Here is a 19,864-nt window from a genome sequence, read left to right as displayed (position 1 = left end):
TTTTGTACTTTTGGCCGTCATTTATAATAACATTGTAATCAGCCAACTAATTTGTGAATTCTGGGAAAATGCTGACATGGCTGTAAAATCCATTGAGATTTTGCCAGTTTATCTAAACATTTTATTTGAAGTGAATGCATGCAAACTGTTTCAAAAAAAAAAAAATCCCTCTTTGAATAGGAAAACTGCTGCAAACACAGTTGGTCAACTAATAAAGTAGTCTGTAAACTGTGATGAATGTTTGCATTTGCAATCATTTTACTGTTCTGCTTTTATTTTCCCCTCAGATACATTTAACTGACCTGAAACATTGTTTAAAACCTCCTGCAATATTTCCATGTTTCCAGAAAAGAGGGATTTTCTTTGTACCTACAAGTTATGTTTTACTAATGTGAAGAACTACAGTAATAAGACCCAGGTTGTATGAAACAAAAAAAAACTTGATAAATCTCTTACTGACTTTTTATCTCTATTTTATTTATAAACTGCCATTTAACCAGAAAATCAACCAAAAGATCTGCCAGCAGACCAGTATTTTTAATGGGATGTACAGTAATTTAGGATAAGTTTATTTTTTGTGGTAATGTGATAATTTTTCATTTTGTCTAGCTCCACAAACTCATTCAGTAATGCTAAATTCAGCTGCGTCTTGTTTAAAACCACAAAGACCTCTGATTTTGTGAAGCCATAACGATGTTGGTTAGTCTGGACAGAAACGCGGAAGAATAACATCACCTGATCCTGAGGTAAACATTTAAACCAGTGGCCTGTGGTTGTTTTATTGTGCTCAGGAAATGCATCAGTCTGAGTTGAATTTGCTGCCTTAGCTCATTTATTTTTGCCTGAAGTCTGGTTATTTGCTGGCAGTAAGTGTGTTTCTTCACCACATAGGAGTCTGCTCTGTAAATGTCTGTCGACCCGGCGATGACATTCCAGCTCCTTCTCCCTCTGAGCTCCACATCACACACTATCCTCCCTCTGTGCCTGTTACAACCTTTCCCCGTCAAGCTGTGCCAGGCCCAGCCCACTCTTCATGCTCAGGAAACCTCTAATCCTGTCGCTGGAATGTCATTACCCTCCAAAACTCTGTGGCCACTACATCCGATTGCCAACTTATACTCAGTCCAATTATAAATTGTTTTGAAAAAAACGAAACCCTAATGCACTCCTCAGCAGAAATGTGACGGAGCAAATTTCCCCGTCGTATGTGCTTCACATCATTATGTCTCTGTTTTGTCTCCTCTCCTGTCTCACGTGTGTTTCTGCTTGTGTTTTGCTGCATGTTTACACAGAGTGTGCAGCGGGTCGATTCGGGGCAGACTGCCAGCTGCAGTGTGAATGTGAGAACGGCGGCCAGTGTGAAGGACAGACCGGACGGTGCCGCTGCAGCACGGGTTGGATCGGCGAACACTGTGAGAAAGGTGAGGCAGTGATTCGAAACTAATGCACTTACGGTCATTTTGACCTCATGGGAGCCGCTGCATTGGAAACTGTACTGCTGATGGCAATTCTCTGTGTTTGTTTTAATCTTATCCTTTAATTTGCACTTTCTTCTGCCCAGCATGTGAAGCAGGCCTGTTTGGCGCCGGCTGCAAGGAGCGATGTCAGTGTGTGCGCGGGGCCTCATGTCACCACGTCACTGGAGAGTGCCATTGTTCACCAGGGTGGAGAGGGAAACTCTGCGACAAAGGTGCTAACCTGCAGTTAGAGAAATCAGCTCAGAGTCAGCTTGTTGCCCCTGGTGGCTGGAGTGTGTCCTGTTGTTTCAACATGAACCTGTTATATTTTAAAGCTCTTCATACATGGGAGGATTACTGTGTTACTGCGACTTCTATCTATTATGTATATATGACTACATGTCTGGCCTAGAAGAGCGATCCCTTCTCTGTTACTAGTCCTGCCGTGTCTCTCCTATAGTTTATTCCCATGAAAAGTTTTTTTTATGAAGTTTTTCCTCATTTGAATTGAGGATTTAAGGATAGTGGGTGCCATGTGTTGCTCAGATCATAAAACAACAGCCTTGACCTATGAAAATGCATTTGATTAAACTTGATCAGGTTACTCATACAAAGGTATGAGAACTGAGAAAAGAATGTAGACCCAAAAGCTATAAAGAAAAGTTCATAAATATCAGGGATCATATTCTTTAGATGTATTGACCTTTGAGGCATTAAAGGGGATGTGTGCAACTAAATATGTAATAATGTTTTCTTTGTGCTTCCTTCAGCATGTTTGCCGGGTACATTTGGAAAGGATTGCATGCAGCGCTGCAGCTGCGCGCAGGGCACATCCTGCCACCACGTCTCTGGAGAGTGCGGCTGTCCTCCTGGCTTCACTGGCAACGGCTGTGAACAGAGTGAGTCCTGCAGCACTGAATTTGTCTGCTAAATATATATATAAAAAAAAAAATACGAAGTAGTTAATTTGCTTTTATAAGCTACGTACACATTCAATGAGAAAGCAAAAAAAAAAACAACCTCTGTAACACACTCTCCCCCTATCAGCATGTCTCCCAGGCACATTCGGTCAGAACTGTAACCGGGTCTGCCAGTGCTCCGAGACGAACCAGCTCTGCCATCCGGTGTCTGGATCTTGTTACTGCGCTCCGGGTTTCCATGGCCACAAATGTGACCAAAGTAAGTAAAAACACCAGATTCATTCGCATAACATTAAACCAAAGCAGTAAGTTAAAGCGGTTAAAGTGATTTAACTCTTTGTTGTTCATGTTTAGTGTGCGTGGATGGTCGGTACGGTCCAAACTGTGAAAGAGAGTGTCAGTGTGAAAATGGAGGGAAGTGCTTTCCTTCCACCGGAGCCTGTGAATGTCCAGCAGGGTTTTTAGGACCGCGCTGCAGCATCAGTGAGTCCGTTTCAAACTCTGACAATGACAGTAAATGAATAAATAAGCGTTGCAGCGTGCAGTGAGACGTGTGTGGTGTGTGTCTCCGTGGTGACAGCGTGTTCCGCTGGGCGTTACGGCGTCGACTGTGCCCGGGTGGCGCTGTGTGGAGATGGAGCCCAGAATGACCCGGTCACCGGTCGGTGTGTGTGCGTCCCTGGACGTAGAGGAGCAGACTGTGGACACGGTGAGCTTTCATTACCGCCGATACATTTTTGTGGCGTCTTCACAGCCATCTTATCTGTGACCTCTGTGAGTTTGTGAACAGCCTCTGAGGAGGTGCCCTCTGATCATTTCAAAAGACCAGACTCCTCTGCTGGTTTCCCTCAGTGTCCTCGAGGCTGTAATTATCTCAGTTAGACAATTTTCCTGTCTTTGTAAGATGTTTTTGTACTGTACATGAATGAGGGGCAGCAAACTGTTTTTCTCGGTTCTGAGATTTTTAAGTGGATGTAGAGTTTGCATACAACATCCAGGATCATTTATTTGAACAAAAACAACAACTTTTTGTCGTCTTCTATTTGTCGCTTGCCTGTTTTCATAATGAAGCTTCTACATTCACCTGTCTGGATGTTTTCTTCATAATTTGAGTGTGTGTTTTTGCCTCAGGCTGCCCTCATGGCTGGTTTGGGGCGGAGTGTGCTCAACGCTGTAACTGCAGCAATGGAGGAGTGTGTGACTCCGCAACCGGCAAATGTACCTGTGGTCTGGGCTGGACTGGTGCACACTGCAACACAGGTGACAACACTTTTTACAGCTCGTTTCTCACAGTAGTCATGTTTATATGATGTATTTATGTTGAATCGAAACATAATGAATTGTTTAGTCATGAGGTGGATTGTTTTTGATTTTACTTCTGTTGTGCTCGTCATGTCCCAGAATGCCCTGCGGGCAGATTTGGTGCCAACTGCCAGCTGAAATGTAGCTGTCAAAATAACGGCACTTGTGACAGGGTGATGGGGACGTGTCATTGTGGTCCAGGCTACTATGGACATCTGTGTGAACATGGTGAGAACTGAACACACATAAAGACTGATGGTAGTGACTGAAAGGATAAATTAATATTTTTTTTATCATCTACAAATCCCATTCAAGGTCAAAACCATCAACGATTTGATTTCGCCAACAGCTCTCATCTGTGTAGCCAAAACTTGACATTACTTTCTTCTAAGCCACAGACTTCCATTGTTGTCAGTAACAGTCACACTTTGGCTGTAGCCTCAGGTTTGTAGGTAAAGCAAAGCCAGTACAAGAAAACAGAGAACACTTAGTGAACCTTAGTTAAGAGTGTGCAAGGTAACAAAAAACAACAAACAAAAAACAAACCAGAAGCTTCCACATTAGATATAATGAATCTGTACTGAAACGAGTACAGATCCTCCAAACCGCTGGTCAGTGATCACATCACATTAAAGTTCTTTACCCGGATATGCTTAGGTTATTAGTGACATGACACTTGTATACACTGTAAAAAATATTGACCAAATCTAATCGGCACAGTTCTTACAGCTAACTTTACAGCGGAGTATTACTTCCTGTTGCTGTTGCTTTTGTATTGGGTGAACAGATAAGTAGGACACCTGACTGTCTCACCTGTCTTCATCTGTCATCTCACAAAGAAGAAGCCAGTGTTGAGATCTTCCTGCATCTTTCTGGCAGGCGGTGCTGAGAACTATTTTTTTTTATGTTTGAGAAAGAGACAGACTGTCAGTAATGTTTGACGTAACATCCTCAATAGTGGAACCTGATTTTGTCACAGCCGGCTTTCTTACCTGATGTGTACTGATGTGGACCTAAAGCTGCCTCTTCCAAAGTTGGATTTGGGAACAGCTTGTCAGTGTTCACACTTTTCAAACATTCTGGACTTTGGGCTCCAAAGTATTTGAGTACAGTGCAGAGTACAAAAAGTGAAAGCACCCTAAAGCCAAAATTGGACAATGTGATTTATGATTCTTATTGATGTGGACTTCTGACAGACACAGTGGACCAAATCTTTTTAAGTTTGTCCATCAAAGGAAACCTGGTTCTTTTAAGATGGAGAGGACCCACAAAATCTTTCCTGGTTCTTCAAACAAGTGATTTTGGCCTTACCATTTGTTTTGATAATCGCAAAAATATTAAAGCCTCTGTCATCCTTTAGATAAATAAATGTTATTGTGACACATGAAGGCCAAAAGAGTGTCGCTTTAAGGTTTGTTAAAACAAGTTGTCACATAAAACCTTAAAATACCAAAACAATACAATAATACTTATTATTGAAATGTGAAAATTGTTTATCTACAAAACTAATATTTCATTTCACAAAGAGGCCTCATTTCTTACATATTAAATGTGTTTAAACACAAACAGCCATACAAGAACAGTAGAGTAGCAGGTTATATAAACGGGAAAACCTTTGATTGAAATCTGAACAGAAGGAGTGTGATCATTTCAGTCCTAAAACAAGTGTGTGAAATGTTAATGTTAAAACAGCATATTTTAAGCATTTCAGGCTTTAGACTCACAGCTGAGAAGAGCCAGAGTTCAACTCTGGGGGTTTTAGTCGATTATTAATTTAGGGAGAACATTTTAAACCGTGACGTTCGACTTGAAACCTCCTCCCATGAATCCCCCTGTTAGCCTGCCCTCCTGGTCTCCACGGCTCGCTGTGTCAGCTGCAGTGTGACTGTATGAACGGGGCCTCCTGTCACCCCGTGTCGGGCCAGTGCGTCTGTCGTCCAGGATACCACGGAGCGCGATGTCACAGAGGTCAGTCAGATCTGTTAGATAACAGGATTGCTGGCATTATTTTTGTTCTAATTTACTCTCTTTGGAAATGTTTTTAATGCCCCCGACCTTTCTCTCAGTGTGTGAACAGGGAAGCTTCGGTCAGGGCTGTGCCAAAGTGTGCGACTGCGAGGACGAAGCTCCTTGTGACCCTGTGACGGGGAGATGCCTGTGCACCTCAGGAAAGACTGGACTCAGATGTGACATTGGTAATTCTCAATCCTATCTCTAACTTTGAGAACAAATGCAACCTGCTTTCTTAACCGAACCTTTTCGTCTAACTCTCCTTCATTACAATGGTGTCTGAGGATGCCATGTGACAAGGATGGTGTTTTATTAGTGCTCCCAGGAGGATGCATTTTCCACTGGATTATATTTGTTCAAGAAAAACAAGATATTTACTTACAGGATGCATGTGTTAATGTCGGCCACAGCAGACAGACTTTGAAATTATAATGATAACTCATGTATAAATATGAATGGATGGAAGCGACTTGAGTAGTTTTGGAAAATTAGTTTGAGGAAATGAGGGCGAAGAGCAGAATTTTCTGATTTGCAGTGAAAAAAAAACCCAACAGAAATTCAATCTTTTACCAATCGATGGATTCAGATGAAAGAGCGTGGTTACAATGTTTTAAAAATCTGAATGTGATATTATATGTTTCGTAACTGATTGTTGAAGTGGTATATCGCTCATATATTCTTCATCCACTGTGACTAAATATTGTATTTTGTCAGCTGTGGCGGAGAAAGTATTCAGATTGTTAGGTAACAGCAGTAAAAAGACACTGCAAAATACAATTACACCATGTGTTATTATCTTAATGCATTCAATTATAAAACTGGCTCCTGTTAGAAATGATAGTTTTGCTACTTTGCGAGATCAAAACGTGACAATGAAACGAGAGACACATTTTTCACACTTCATAAGGATATTTAATCTATTCTCATCTACATATCTATCTCTATGTATTAATTTTGTCTCTCTCAATAGTGGGAAATAAAAGCTAAAGTTGGTCTGTAATTTTGTCTCATTGCTTTGTTTTGGTTTTAAATTAAAATTTCTAAAGTACAAAAAACATCAGATTCACTCTACTTAACATATTTCTGGAGGGTGCTGTATAATTACTTTTATATATTATACTCTATACCATCATGAAAGTAGTATTTTACTGGAATAACTTTTTATACTGTTGGTTCATCAAGTCTAATAGATAATAAACTCATCACATGGTCTCTATGTACATTTTTAATCTGTAATATAATTAAATAAGCAGCCAAATAGATGTAGTGGAAGTACAGAGTAGCTCATATTTGTACTTGGGAAATGTGAAAATGTTTGGAGAATATATCAAGTTGGACTGAAGGAGAGTTAAATCCTCCACTGCATGACATCAATGACCAGCCTGCTCTTTAAATATTACACTCACCATTGTGTTTTTTTTTTAAATTTATTTAACTGTGTAAATTTGTGTTGTGTCAGACTGCAGAGCTAATAGTTTTGGGCCGGACTGCACGGAGACCTGCGAATGTGAGAACGGGGCACAGTGTGACCGTCGCAACGGCCGCTGCAGCTGCCTGCACAGCTGGATGGGACTCTCCTGTCAGGAAGGTACAGTGAAGTCTAACACACACACACACACACACACACACACACACACACACACACACACACACACACACACACAAAGCTCTGTAACCACTTACTTCATGACTCTATGCAGTCGGACGGCAGGTGACAACCTTTGCTCACTCTTGAGTCAGAACAGAAGCGACCGTTTCGCTGACTCTGTGAAATGAGAATAAATAAGTGTTATTAGTGCTGACAGTGTCCAGTTTGTGTCTGCGTAGAGGACAACTGTAGCGGCTGCACTTTCCTTTTGTGTTGTTTTTGTTTTGGTTCTGATCGAATATGAATGTTGTGCATTTGCTGAGCTGGACTCTTGTGTGCGTTTCTTCAGGTGGACCTCCACGCCTGACCTCCGGGAGCAGCAGAGGAGACTCACAACACGACAACTCATTATAGCAGCTCCATCAAGCTGGAAAACTAGGGCAGAGTTTTTTTTTTACTGAAGTGACTCAAGTGAGTGAAAGCTTATGATGGGAAGCTGCAGCAGCTGAAGATTCATGGAAATAGACTCTCTGATCAGAACTGCAATTCCATATCTGGAGTCGAGCTGGATGATTTTTTTTTTTTTTTTTGAGTGCCAAAGTTTCCTTTGAACTGTCCGATTGTGTCGTCAGCCTCCTGTTTGGAGTTTCTAAGTGGAACATGAAACACTTTTAATCTTCAGGATAGGAATTTCTCCTCAAAAACTACATCCAGCGTGCAGCGTCAGGAGATCGTGGGTGTGTTTACTGCACTTTTAGTATACTGTGTTTATTATTTGTGTCCTTAAAATACCTTTTACAGGTAATGTATATAAAATAATCTCAACTTTTTTTTTTTTTTTTTTTTTTTAAAGAAAATGATATTACCGAACATTATGCAACACCGAGGCAATCTTTATTTTATTACTATGAAGTTGTTTTTCAGTTGATACAATATGAAGTATGACATTCATTCCAATGGTGCTTTAATGTACAGTGCAACAAAGATTATAATGATCCTCAGTCGTTCTATGCTCCACTATCACAGTCACACACATTGAATAAATAGAGCTGGGATTTTACAGTTTAATATAAATCCCTTAAGATTACACAGCTAACATTGATTTGAACCTTCAAGGTTTGGCATCTAATTTTCTCTTGAATTGATTTTGTGTATAAATTGCTTCATATTTATACTTAACACGGTTTTGTACAGTTCAATATACTTGGAGTTTAAAATGCATCTTTGTTTTTTCACTGGATAAAAGAGAGAAAACCAGTAAACATCATGAATAAATAACACGGTCTTACAAATGAATGCAAATGAAGACAGACACAGAGGTTTGGTTTACCATTCTTATTTTTATGTTTAGTTCATTTTCATTGAAGATCAAAGCTGTACATCCTGTCTAAATTTCAGATTCAAGCACAGTGCAGATAGCAACGCCTGCAAAATCAAAATTCAAATGAAAAGAGAAAAAGGCAGAGGTGATCACAACCAGAAATATGTACAAAGGTCAGAGTATATACAGGAGATACCAAGCTCTCACTACGCCGTCTTCAGAGTGAATTCAGTACACCGCTGTATCCAAGCATTCCTCATAATGCACACATAACACAGTCTTCAAATCAATACAATACTGATAGGAAAAATGCAGCATGATGACAAAAATAAAAAAAAAACAGTTCTTTTAATTCTCTCTACTGCATTAAAGGCTAAAACATAAAAAATATATTCTCTGTATAACCAAGAACCTTCGGGAAAATAAGATCTACCCATCCGCGGGTCTGTTTCATATCTGAACTAGTCGATAAAATGGTAGAACAGCAAACATGATGAAACTAGGACCTCTTATAGCATTATTTTCTCCTACACAGGTGGGGGCACCAGACGAACACACATCAGCTTCAAAACATTATTTCTATGATGTGCAGAAACCTTCTTACAGGTCGGCACGGTGAGAAATAACTCCAAACAAAAAGCACAGCGATACATGTCATAGGAAGGAACAATTTGGGAAATGTGCTTACATGAGTTTTTTTTTTTTCCAGGAGTTAGATGAGAAGGTTGATACCACTGTCTGCTAAATGTGATGTTACTGTCAGCAGTCGGCTAAGTTAGCTTAGCATAAGCACCGGAAGCGGGCGAATGGCTAGCTCAGCTCTGTGTTAAGGAAACAAACCAGCAGGTCCGACACTCACTCATTTACTAACTGTACATATTCGATTTAAACAGGACAAATGCAACTATTTGCCTTTTATGGGAGTTTATGAAGATATGTTGAAAAGGAAACAAGGGCACTAGGCGGATCAATATTTTGTATTATGCATGTTCATTTAGGTACAACCAAAAATGAAAAGCTGAACAGTAACATAAACTGTTCAGGATATTGTAGGTCCTTTTATTTGGGGAGCGAACAAGAAAGGTTTTTACATTGAGCACTTTAGCACACCCACAGTGATGAGTGGGAAGTGGTGGCGTCAGTGTTGAACCATTTCTTTGGTGCCTGTGGTTTGTGCTTCGGCTTATAATTTGTCGTCGAGGGTAAAGATCAGGGCTGTTGCACACAGGGAATTTGAGTTGACGATTAATTGTCATCCAAATAATTAGCAATTTACTTGTCTGTTCATGATATGCCACTAAATATGCCCAAAAAAAAGAGGCTTAATCATAGTTTAAAAATCTACGTTATGAAGAAAAACAGCCACTTATCGGCATTACACATAGAAATATACAAGTATACATTTGTTTGATTTTTTTTAAGGCTTTGTTAAAAAAACTGCACAGGGCAGATAAGATATAAACAATAACTAAAAAATACAAAGACTAATACAGAAATACACAAAATAATTACTAACAATGACAGATACCAATAATAAAATAAACCATGGCAGAAAAAGGTGCAACGAGATGACATCATAGAGAGTCCAGGTCACACTGCAAACGGCGAAAATTGAAGTGGAATTGTGTGAATTAGCTTTGTAGATGCTGGCAGGTGTTTTATTTTAGACCATCATATTTAACAGACACATACGAGTGTGGTATCATGTGTCCTCTTATTCTAATTCTTTGCAAGAAAGAAAAGCAAGCACATTTCACAAAATGTCAGACTTTTCCTTCCAAGTCTCAGACTTTTTCTCCACTCCCTGAAAATATTAAGACTCGGGAACTCCACAGACAAATGAACTACATGTTCTTTTCTTTTTTTTCTTTTTCTTTTTCTTCTGAGAAAAACGGCATTGGCTCGTGCCACTTTTATTCACTGAGCCGTACGAGACACAGCAAATCAAACAGGGATCAACTAACACAACGGGCTAAAGCATGGGAGTAGTTTCGTTGTCTCCCCTCCCCATACACACACTCACACTCACGACCAACAGCAGACGTTAAACACACGTTGCTGAAGTTAAAGATCACCTCAGAGCAGTATCGAAGCAGACTGTAAACCTCATCCACACAGATCCCACACAGTGACGTTCACTTTGATTATCCCCTCCACCTCAGCTCAGACGTTTCTACGTCTCATTCACATCATCATTCGCACCAACTTGACAGCCTTCTATTCTGCACCTGTTTTTTTTTTTTCTGCTAAGAGTCAACAGTTTATCAGCTGTTAGTAAAGATTTGTTTTCTACACGTGTTAGTAAGCCGAGAAGCATCACCTTGCTAGTCCCGTAGGTACTGTGGGCCGGGTGAAGAGAGTCCATGCTTAGAGGGTGTATCACATGCTATCCACTTGTGCTTTAATCACAGTAAGAGAGCACCCAAAGGACAGAGAATGATATAGGGTTGCATCAAAATATCTGCAGTAATACTTCTGACATGTCTCAGGTCGCCTGAGACAAACCTTACCGATTCTAAAGCACTTAGCTGTACTATGCATTCTGTATATGAAGGACATTTGTTAACTAGTATAACAGCTTGGTCATGTAAAGATATATATGGAGTAAAGTCCATACCATAGATAGATAACAAGCTGGGCAGCACATGCTTCAAGATGATGTCTATAATCTCGCAGGAAGTGAGAGTGAAACACGGGGGTGTGTCATCTAAAAGCGATGAGGAAAAAGATCTTTGGCTCAAGCCACACTGAAATGTCACTGGTCCTGTCCAGTGTCCACACATGAAAGAAAGACAGACGGCTAAATACAACCTCCTGACCACGTGCACGCCAACATCCCTGAGCTGCTGCCACTTGCTGATTAGCTGGACGCAAGACTCCTTCCTCCCGGTCAGGGAGCGACAAACACCACCTCCACCAGTCAGCGGTCGCACCCGGGGGACATGGGACCAGTTGGCCAAAGAGGCAGCCGTCGGGCTGCTCGTCAAAACCAAAGCCCAAAGCACAGTTTGATCCAACTGTAAATAAGGCAAAATACTTGAACAAAATTTGATCAAGGACAGCTTTCCATGAAATGTGGAGCCAGCGCTGATATGACCACCCCTCCGGTGCAGAAAATCCTCAGCCTGAAAAAGCAAGAAGAGCGGCTGGGTAACACAGTGAAGCAGGGCGCTGCGTCTGATTTAACACGACTGCAGCGCCTACTCTTAGGGATGAATAAACGGCTCGTCTCCTCAATGGCAGACAAGTTGCCCAGACACATCAGCCTAAGCTCCTCAGCTCCATCATGGTGAACGGTTCAGTGGTCAGGAGGGAGGAGCTCCTCCTGCAGAGGGCACTCGCTCCCCCTCATCCTCTCCGTCCTGTTAAATTCAGCGACGCCACGTTTCGACAGCAGGAGCGCCGGAGCCTTAGGCTGGACAAACGCACTGCCAGTGAAGACACAGAGGGAAGATGAAGAGAGGGAACTACCGAGAGGCGATGCGATTTTATAGTGCAATGGCTGTGAGATAAGACTATTAATACCCATCCTCTCCCCTCCTTAAAACTCCCCTCCGACACCTTTACTGACAGTCCTAAAGTGCTGATTGTGAAAGCCCACGAGGCGGCTCAGATAATGTCGACAACACAAACTTTCTTTCAGAGAAACTTGACGGACTTGTACAGTACACAGGTGTTTGTAAACAGAACATCCAAGGAACAAATGCATGGCTATGGTACATGTGCAACAGTAGTTCTCTTATTTTCATACAGTATGAACTTCATCTTCCTTTTAGTTGCATTCGGTTTTTAGAAAAAGAGCAAAAACAAAAGAGAAATCTGGCTGCCAAGCAAGCGTGTGCTTATATTTTTAAAAAGATATTTTTCTCTACGGTTTTAAAATACGTTCAGCTGAATTGAATGTATAACTGATTTAAGTATGAGCGCATATCCCTAACGTCTCTCCCACTTTTGTCTTTCTTTTGTCAATTCCATCCTTTATTGTGGAGGTGACTGTATTTTTTTTTTCCCCCCCCTTTTCTTATCTTATCCCTGTAACTAAATGAGGTGCCCTGCGTGGCCTTGGTGTGGCCAGACTCATGCGCCAGGGTCTCACTCAGTAAAAGCTCAAGCAAACGGAGGATCAGGCAAAGGTGGGGCACTGCGGCTGCAGGCCGGGTGCAGCCCTGCCAGGCGGGGCCGTGCCGCGCGTTAGGAGCGGTAGTCCTTTTTGCTGTACGGCTTGTTCCCCAGGATGCTGTCCACCTCGTGTGTGATGGACGACGACAACTTCGGAAGAACCTGGAGGCGGGACAGAGACACACAAGGTGAATAAAGTCTCTACATGTGTAGTCAGTATTTGTGGTTCATTTTTAAGTCCTTCAGAAACTATCGTCAGAAATTGTTGCAGTTTCACCTACATCCTTTAGATGGGGATGAAGGGTGACTCTGGATTTTTTTCAAGTTTTAACAAGCTTTGAATTTCTACAGCCGGCCTGTCACCACCAATAGAGGAAATAAAACAGAGACAAATATGTATTTGTTTTGTTAATGTAGCTTTTAAATTTTAATATTGCGGGTAATTTCAACATGAGCTCAATACTTGAGTTTGCTTTTATAGCTTCTTAAAAGTAGCAATAAGTACAAAGTAAAAATGATCCAGTTTAAGTTTTATAAACAACACTGTACTGGTATTATTGCAGGGTAACTACTAGTTATGTACACTAATAGGTATTATACTGATTATTATTACTGACGCATTCAATTACATTACTATTTCTGTTGTTGATGTTGGTTAAGAGGTAATTATTATTTGTTTTTATATAATTGGGTGGTTTAATCTGTAACCATGCATTATACTTTATAAACTTATAATCCATTTTGTATTTGTAGTGTAGTGTATTTCTCCCTGATAAAAGGCAGAAGTACAAAATAACAATACAATAAGATTTTGTAAATTCCCATCGACAATATTGACTAATTTTTTTTTTTACTAAAAACATTGCATACGTGCAAAGATATTGTAAAGTATAGGTCATAAGAAAACAATTATTTCATGTTGTGCCTTTGTTTTTTATTAAAACTGGAAGCTTGTTTTTATTTTAAATGTCAAAGTGTCATATCAGGAACTGCAGAATCTTTGACAGGAAATCCAGAACAGTGACAATTAGTTTAATTTCACTGCCATATCATTAAAGGGATTTCCTGATGGGGGATATAACGTACTCACGATAGGTTCTCTCGTCCGACAGTTAAGACATTAAAGAAATGTGGACTTCCTGAGAAAATCTGTGTCTATTTCAGGCTCTTTGGTATAAAATTCTGACAAAAGGAAAACTGCAGAGCCCTCGGGAAATGTGAGCATAGCATTTCAAAAGCAAAATATCAAATGTACTAAGGGAGAGGAGACGTAGTGTGTTTCGCAGACACACAGGAGCATACATAAAGCATCAGAATGGAGGAAAGTGGGGATGCTCTTTACTGCAGGCCAGACATAATGTGAGGAGAGGACGTAAAACCCCCACCGGTTTGAAAACCCTATTAAAAAGTGCATCTTATCAGAAGAGGAAGAAGTGGCCGTAAGCTCGTCTCCAATCCCCCTGGCAACTGATACAGCGCTGACCTTATTAACTCGGTACAGTAAAGTACCCAAGCGTGCATCAGCGAACTGCCCCGGAGGCTGAGATGTACCCAGGAGAGGACTTATGGACTGTAAGGCACGAAAACGGGCCTGATGAAACAGGTCAGGTCACATTTTCACAAATTAAGCTTCTTATGTGCTCTTGAGAAAAACAATACACAACACACACACACACACTCATTCTGTCGCCTCACCTGTATCGCTCCTATGTTCTCCATCAGCTGGTCGGTGTTGGACGCCCCTAAAAGCACAGAGCTCACCCCCTCGTTCCGAAGGCACCACGCTGCAGGAGACCAGTAAACAGCAATGACACCTCCACCACGACTGAACACACACACACACACACACACACACACACACACACACACACACACACACCTTGATTCCGACACAAACATGCTGCACAACACACAATCTGATTCATATTTACATGTCAAATGATTAAAAAGTCCAAATAAACGAATCCATAGATGAAATATGACATTAACTCCAAACCCCACATTCATCACACTGACATTCAGAGATGGAATAAGTTTTCAGGTTAAACCACAATATGAAAATACGGCACTATAAGCAAAACACGTGCTTTCAAAAGTTGTACTACTTATACATAAATATTGTCACTCATTAAAGACAGCGGAGAGGAAACTAACTTTAAATAAAACATTTTATACATGTCCAGTTTACTGCTGAATAGTTTATTTTATAACCACATAGTACGCTGAATAATTGATTTCTGAGTTTCATTTGTTCTTCTGCAAAGTTGTAACTTTAGCTGTGAAATTGAGAGTTGAAAACATTCCCTACCTGACTTCAGCATATTCTGCAGAGGATTTTAAATCTGTGTCACCATGCATGGAATTCATGAATTCATTTTCATGTAGGTTAATGTGAGACCAGAGGTTGTGGGGGCCCACCGTGACTGAATAAATGTAACATAAAGGAAATATATAACTTTAAAATAACGTTGACATAGAATCTCTAGGTGGATCATTCTGGATCTGCTTATTAGATTAGTGCATCCTTGTGTGAAATTAATAATGAAACAGAAGCAAAAAGTAGAATGAAAAATGAAACCATTCCAGTGAAGTACAAGTACCTTCAAACTTTTCTTAACGTACTTAGTTAAACTCCAGCACTGCACTCTGCTAAAAACATACGAACACAATAAAACACCTATCCCTTCTTTGTGTGCTTTTATAATTGAGAGCTGATTTATGCAAAACAACTGAGTGTTCTTAAAAGCAAGAGAAATATGCGTGTAAACAGATTACAATATAAAGGGAGTGTTGTTGTAAAAATAGTGGAATTATGATTCTATACAAATCTTCTGCCAAAATGATAATGTGGCCAAAAAAAGACACCAGGCAAAGGTCTTCCTGTGGATTGATGAAGTGGATCTTCCTTCAGGCCACTGAGGAACCACTACATCTCTTAACTCCCACTAAGTTTAATTCCGATGCTCCCAACCTGCTTCAGGAGTGCCGGCCTTGGTATCAGGCCAAAGGCAGGCAGGAGTCTGTCATTGTTATATAATTTGTATTCAATAGTGGTGGAGTGCCACAGTGATCTAGGGACGACGTGGTTCATAAATCTCCTGTGCTGCCGTCAGGAGCGCTGAAAGGATTTATGGTAATTGGGAGAGTTGAAGGTGTCCACTAATGGGCCGTGAAACCTAATCTACGAAGCTGTCTCACTGCGAGGGTGAAAAATCTGCTGTGATCTGCGCTGGGATGGGAGACCGACCCCCAGATTTATTCGCTGCATCCCTCACGTACGGCGCTTTAACAGCCCTCGCAGGACTGAGAGTCTTTGGAGTTTGCACGTTCTCCCTTTGCTGCCAGGCACTCAATCGATATCAGTCACTCACTGGATTTATGTCTGGGAAGCGTTTTTTTTTTTTTTTTAATGCTGACACTGGAGACTGTCGAATACATGTTAACAGCAGGAAAAAGTTCAGACCTGCACACCCAAACATACTGTGAACATCTGTACTGTAATGTTCTCATTGGGTCTGTGTGCATATTTAGAGGAGAAATTGACCTTTTTTTAAGATTATATTTCTCCCTATTTTTCCTTTTTTCACGTTGATGTATTTCTCAAAACCACAGAAGTTACAACACAGACACATTCATGACGACAGAGCACACCGACGGTCAAACCACGCAGCTGCGAGAGCGCCGCTGACCTCGGCACGTCCGAGGCAGAGGGACGGACAGACAGACAGAAAGAGAGAGAGCGGCAGAGTGTATCTGCGTACCGATGGCGAGTTGGGGCAGAGTGCAGCCCAGCCGCTCCGCGATTGCCTGCAGCTCTTTCAACTTCGCCTGCTGACGCCGGCCCTCCTCACTCAAGATCTTGTCCTTCAACCACTGGTAGCCCTGTCGAAAACACAGCACACCTGCTCAAAAACACGGCCCTGCTCACACCGCTGCGCTGCAGCTCCCGTGTCACCAGGGCCTGTTTTTAAACACGTGACTCTGTCTAATGCTGTCTACACCGCAGCCCGGGAAACATGGCTCAAACCAAGCTCTTTAAAATGCTCTATATTCACTCAATATTATCACAAAGTTAGGAAAAAAAATCTAGACTATCACTGTACCGAGTCAAGAAGTAATGTTTACATCCAGCCGTCAGAACCCGGCAGTATCAAGGATGCTGTTAGTAGCAGAGTTAAAGAACCACCACAAACACCAACAGGCAACATTGAGCCAAACGGGAAGCAGGACATTGCACATCGAAGTCACCAAAGTTACGGCACGACACCAAAAATGGAGAGCTACTTTCACAACCCCGTGGAGGTCTAATCTATAGTCACCGACACATAATCCACAGAAACACAACATGCTACTCCACCACAGAGGTAAAGCACAGTGAACCAGGTCAGGTGTTAGCTCATGTGTTGAGTTGGACTGAATAAAAAAAAAAAAAAACTCCTCACAATCTTTTTCAGCGTCTGGATGCAAAAAGCTAAGACCTACTTCATAATTGAGAGTGTGTAGTTGTAATGCAAGCTGTCACTTTAAAATAAAATATTCTGCTGTTTCCTTATCGATAGAGGAAAACAAAAGTTTGTATGTGTTGATAAAGATAAGATCAAAAGATCAATTTACCAATTTAATCGTTTAGTTTCAGTTTAAAAAATAGTATCCATAGTGGAGTGCTGTGCTGTTATTGTTCTGTGCATATTTGTTTTGTACTCATGTGTCGTGTGTGCTCATGTGCGTGCACTAAAAGGCATTAAGCGGACACCAGCTTACAAGCAGTGTCGAGCAGCACTGCTTGTAAAGAGGTGCACAGTGCACGGCGTCAACATGGCACTGAAAACACACGAGTACACGGTTATGTGGCGCGCGCGAGGTTACAAAACCTGAAAGAAACAAAACACACGATAAACAAGCAACCAGCAACCAGCAACCAGCAGGGGAAACACGGCACAGTGAGAGCGGCACAGATGATCAGAGTGGGATAAAGACGGGAAATAGAGAGCGGGGTTTGTCTACCTTCAGAGATGCCCGAGAGTAGGGAGGAACCCTGCCGTCGTATTTCCCTGAGATGATCCCACAGGCGAGTGGAGACCACGTCATGGCCCCCACACCTGAGAACAGAAACGTCGGATCGCCATCAAAGTCACCACTGACGCACAGCAGCTCCCCTTCTCAAAGAGCTGTGGTCGCTTGTTTTGTGTTCGGAGGCCAAACCGTTTCAGCAACACTATTTTGAATCCGGTATGTTCGATTCTTCTCTGATTTTTCTGACGTGGTGACTCTTCTCTGTTTATCAGCGAAGTCAGAGACTGCTCATTGTAATTTTTAGAAGTTGTATCACAACATGTACAAGACCTCAACCAGGTATGAGCTTATTTTAAGATGGACAACCTCCGCTACTCCAACGATTAAGAATGCAGGTTCAAATTGGAGACAGGAAGTGAGTGGTTTTGTTTTCTTTTAAAAAACTTAGTCATATGAGGATAAAACGTATTATATAAAAAACAAAACAAAAATCGTTCTTTTTGTTACAGCGGTGATCTCAAACCTTCTTCGAGTTTGTGTGTCCATGAGTCACAAGTCCCCCCAGGTCTGTCGGTCTGTGCGAGATGCTTTATTTACACTAGTGTTTTTCTGGATCAATTCCCCGTCTGGAGCCACAAATACCTTACTTCTCACCTATCTTATGGAAGAGCTCAGGTAGCTGCACCTCTACTTTCTCTCTCTGGAACATGTGGTACTCAGCCTGCTCACAGATGGGAGGAATCTGGTTGAACTGTCGCGCTACAGAATACGCTTCCTAAGGAAAAGCATGGCATAAACAAAGTTAGGATTATAGAAAACAGTAGAGTCTTATATAAATATTTTGTAAGAAAACGATCAGTGAACATGAAGATCAGAAACAGATTTTGCAAAAAACTTTGACTTGTGTACATTTGATTTGATTTTGGACACACTCACCATTATTTCCATTGGACTCCAGCGGGACGTTCCCCAGTACATGGCCATGCCTTGGTTTATCACGTGGGTCATTGCTCGAACCGTTTCTGCAAATGCACAGACATGAAAACGTTAAAAACATTATCAACACTGGTGTGACTTTGTGTTTTCTGCAGCAAACTGTAGAAAAAAACAGTCCTGGGACTCTGCTGTATGTGTAGCTATTCTTTATTCTCATGAGATGTTTTTGTTATCATTATTAAACCAAATTTTTAGGGCCATCCAAGGGAGAAGTGGGAAAGCTGATGATTTAGATGAGAGTGCCGAGTCATTCAATCTGATAAGGATGACACCTAATCATAACGATAACACTTGAATCACATTAATGATAGAATTCACAAGAATCAGTCTTTTTGATCAGCAACATGCTGGAAAGCATGAATCCAGTCAAATTAATAAGAGGTGGCAGCCATATCTGCAGCAGTTTAAATCTTTTAATCATACACAAAGCGTCTTCATTGGGTTGACACACTGGACTACGGCTTATGTATTTTAATCATGGAGGGTTAAAAAATATGCCAGGGTGGATTTTCTTCCTTCAATTTGCTGACTGAATATTACAAAGAGATTATTATCATGTTATTATATAGTCGCTTTTTAATTTTTTTTTTTATCTATAAGTGCAATATCCACAATTTTTTTTTTAAATCAAAACTCAAATAATCAAGAGAATGTAAACAAGGAGCAGTTTGACATCATGTCTAAAATTGTGTCCGTTTTTGCAGAGACATTTACTGAAGTTAACATGCTGACCAGCTTGGTCTGTCCTGTCTTGTAATACCACCCCGCACCTTAAGAGGCGCAAGTGAGTCACTGTAATGTTCAATCTGCCTGCAGCCCGCCATGTGGAAGGAAGAGTAGGTAGTGTAATTTAATCTCTTGGTGAAATGAATTGAACAGTCAACACATCGACTGCTAAAACTTTTCACCAAGCGGCCATCGTCACCACCAACAGTCGCTCCTGGCAACAAACCACGTTCGGCAGCAAAGAAAGAAACATAAGCAAAACAAGAGATGAGATTGGCGTTGCTTTCTACTGCTGGAAATGAAGGAATTAAGTCTGAAGCTGATCACATTTTTTCCACAGATTTTAATGATAACAGAAGCTATGTAGCAATTGCTAAAAAAAAAGGGAGCTAATTGTTGAACTGTTATCTTG

General features: G+C 41.1%; 2 protein-coding genes across 6 annotated transcripts in view; one reads left to right on the top strand and one right to left on the bottom strand.

The window, feature by feature from the left end:
- megf6b (multiple EGF-like-domains 6b) overlaps positions 1 to 8,588 on the top strand; it is a 55,900-nt gene extending 47,312 nt beyond the window's left edge. Inside the window, exons 26-37 of the mRNA XM_069146024.1 lie at positions 1,293 to 1,421; positions 1,562 to 1,690; positions 2,228 to 2,356; positions 2,505 to 2,636; positions 2,732 to 2,860; positions 2,958 to 3,086; positions 3,509 to 3,637; positions 3,779 to 3,907; positions 5,519 to 5,647; positions 5,746 to 5,874; positions 7,149 to 7,277; positions 7,627 to 8,588. Of these exons, the coding sequence (XP_069002125.1) occupies positions 1,293 to 1,421; positions 1,562 to 1,690; positions 2,228 to 2,356; positions 2,505 to 2,636; positions 2,732 to 2,860; positions 2,958 to 3,086; positions 3,509 to 3,637; positions 3,779 to 3,907; positions 5,519 to 5,647; positions 5,746 to 5,874; positions 7,149 to 7,277; positions 7,627 to 7,691 (1,487 nt within the window). The 3' untranslated portion in view covers positions 7,692 to 8,588. The remainder of the gene's footprint in view (positions 1 to 1,292; positions 1,422 to 1,561; positions 1,691 to 2,227; positions 2,357 to 2,504; positions 2,637 to 2,731; positions 2,861 to 2,957; positions 3,087 to 3,508; positions 3,638 to 3,778; positions 3,908 to 5,518; positions 5,648 to 5,745; positions 5,875 to 7,148; positions 7,278 to 7,626) is intronic.
- Positions 8,589 to 8,597: 9 nt separating this feature from the next.
- The window catches only part of kcnab2a (potassium voltage-gated channel subfamily A regulatory beta subunit 2a), an 83,144-nt gene continuing 71,877 nt past the window's right edge, over positions 8,598 to 19,864 (bottom strand). For all 5 annotated transcript variants that reach the window (XM_069146062.1, XM_069146071.1, XM_069146055.1 and 2 more), the window contains 6 exons: positions 18,667 to 18,752; positions 18,385 to 18,505; positions 17,722 to 17,816; positions 16,479 to 16,599; positions 14,413 to 14,501; positions 8,598 to 12,879 (listed from right to left, as the gene is read on the bottom strand). In XM_069146062.1, coding sequence (XP_069002163.1) covers positions 12,790 to 12,879; positions 14,413 to 14,501; positions 16,479 to 16,599; positions 17,722 to 17,816; positions 18,385 to 18,505; positions 18,667 to 18,752 — 602 coding nt within the window. In that variant the 3' untranslated portion in view covers positions 8,598 to 12,789. The remainder of the gene's footprint in view (positions 12,880 to 14,412; positions 14,502 to 16,478; positions 16,600 to 17,721; positions 17,817 to 18,384; positions 18,506 to 18,666; positions 18,753 to 19,864) is intronic.

The sequence above is a fragment of the Embiotoca jacksoni genome, unplaced genomic scaffold, assembly GCF_022577435.1.
Source record: "Embiotoca jacksoni isolate LCO1_2020_lvr unplaced genomic scaffold, fEmbJac1.0.p SCAF_1, whole genome shotgun sequence".
NCBI classification, from domain to species: Eukaryota; Metazoa; Chordata; class Actinopteri; family Embiotocidae; genus Embiotoca; species Embiotoca jacksoni.
This window is presented reverse-complemented; position numbering and strand designations above follow the sequence as displayed.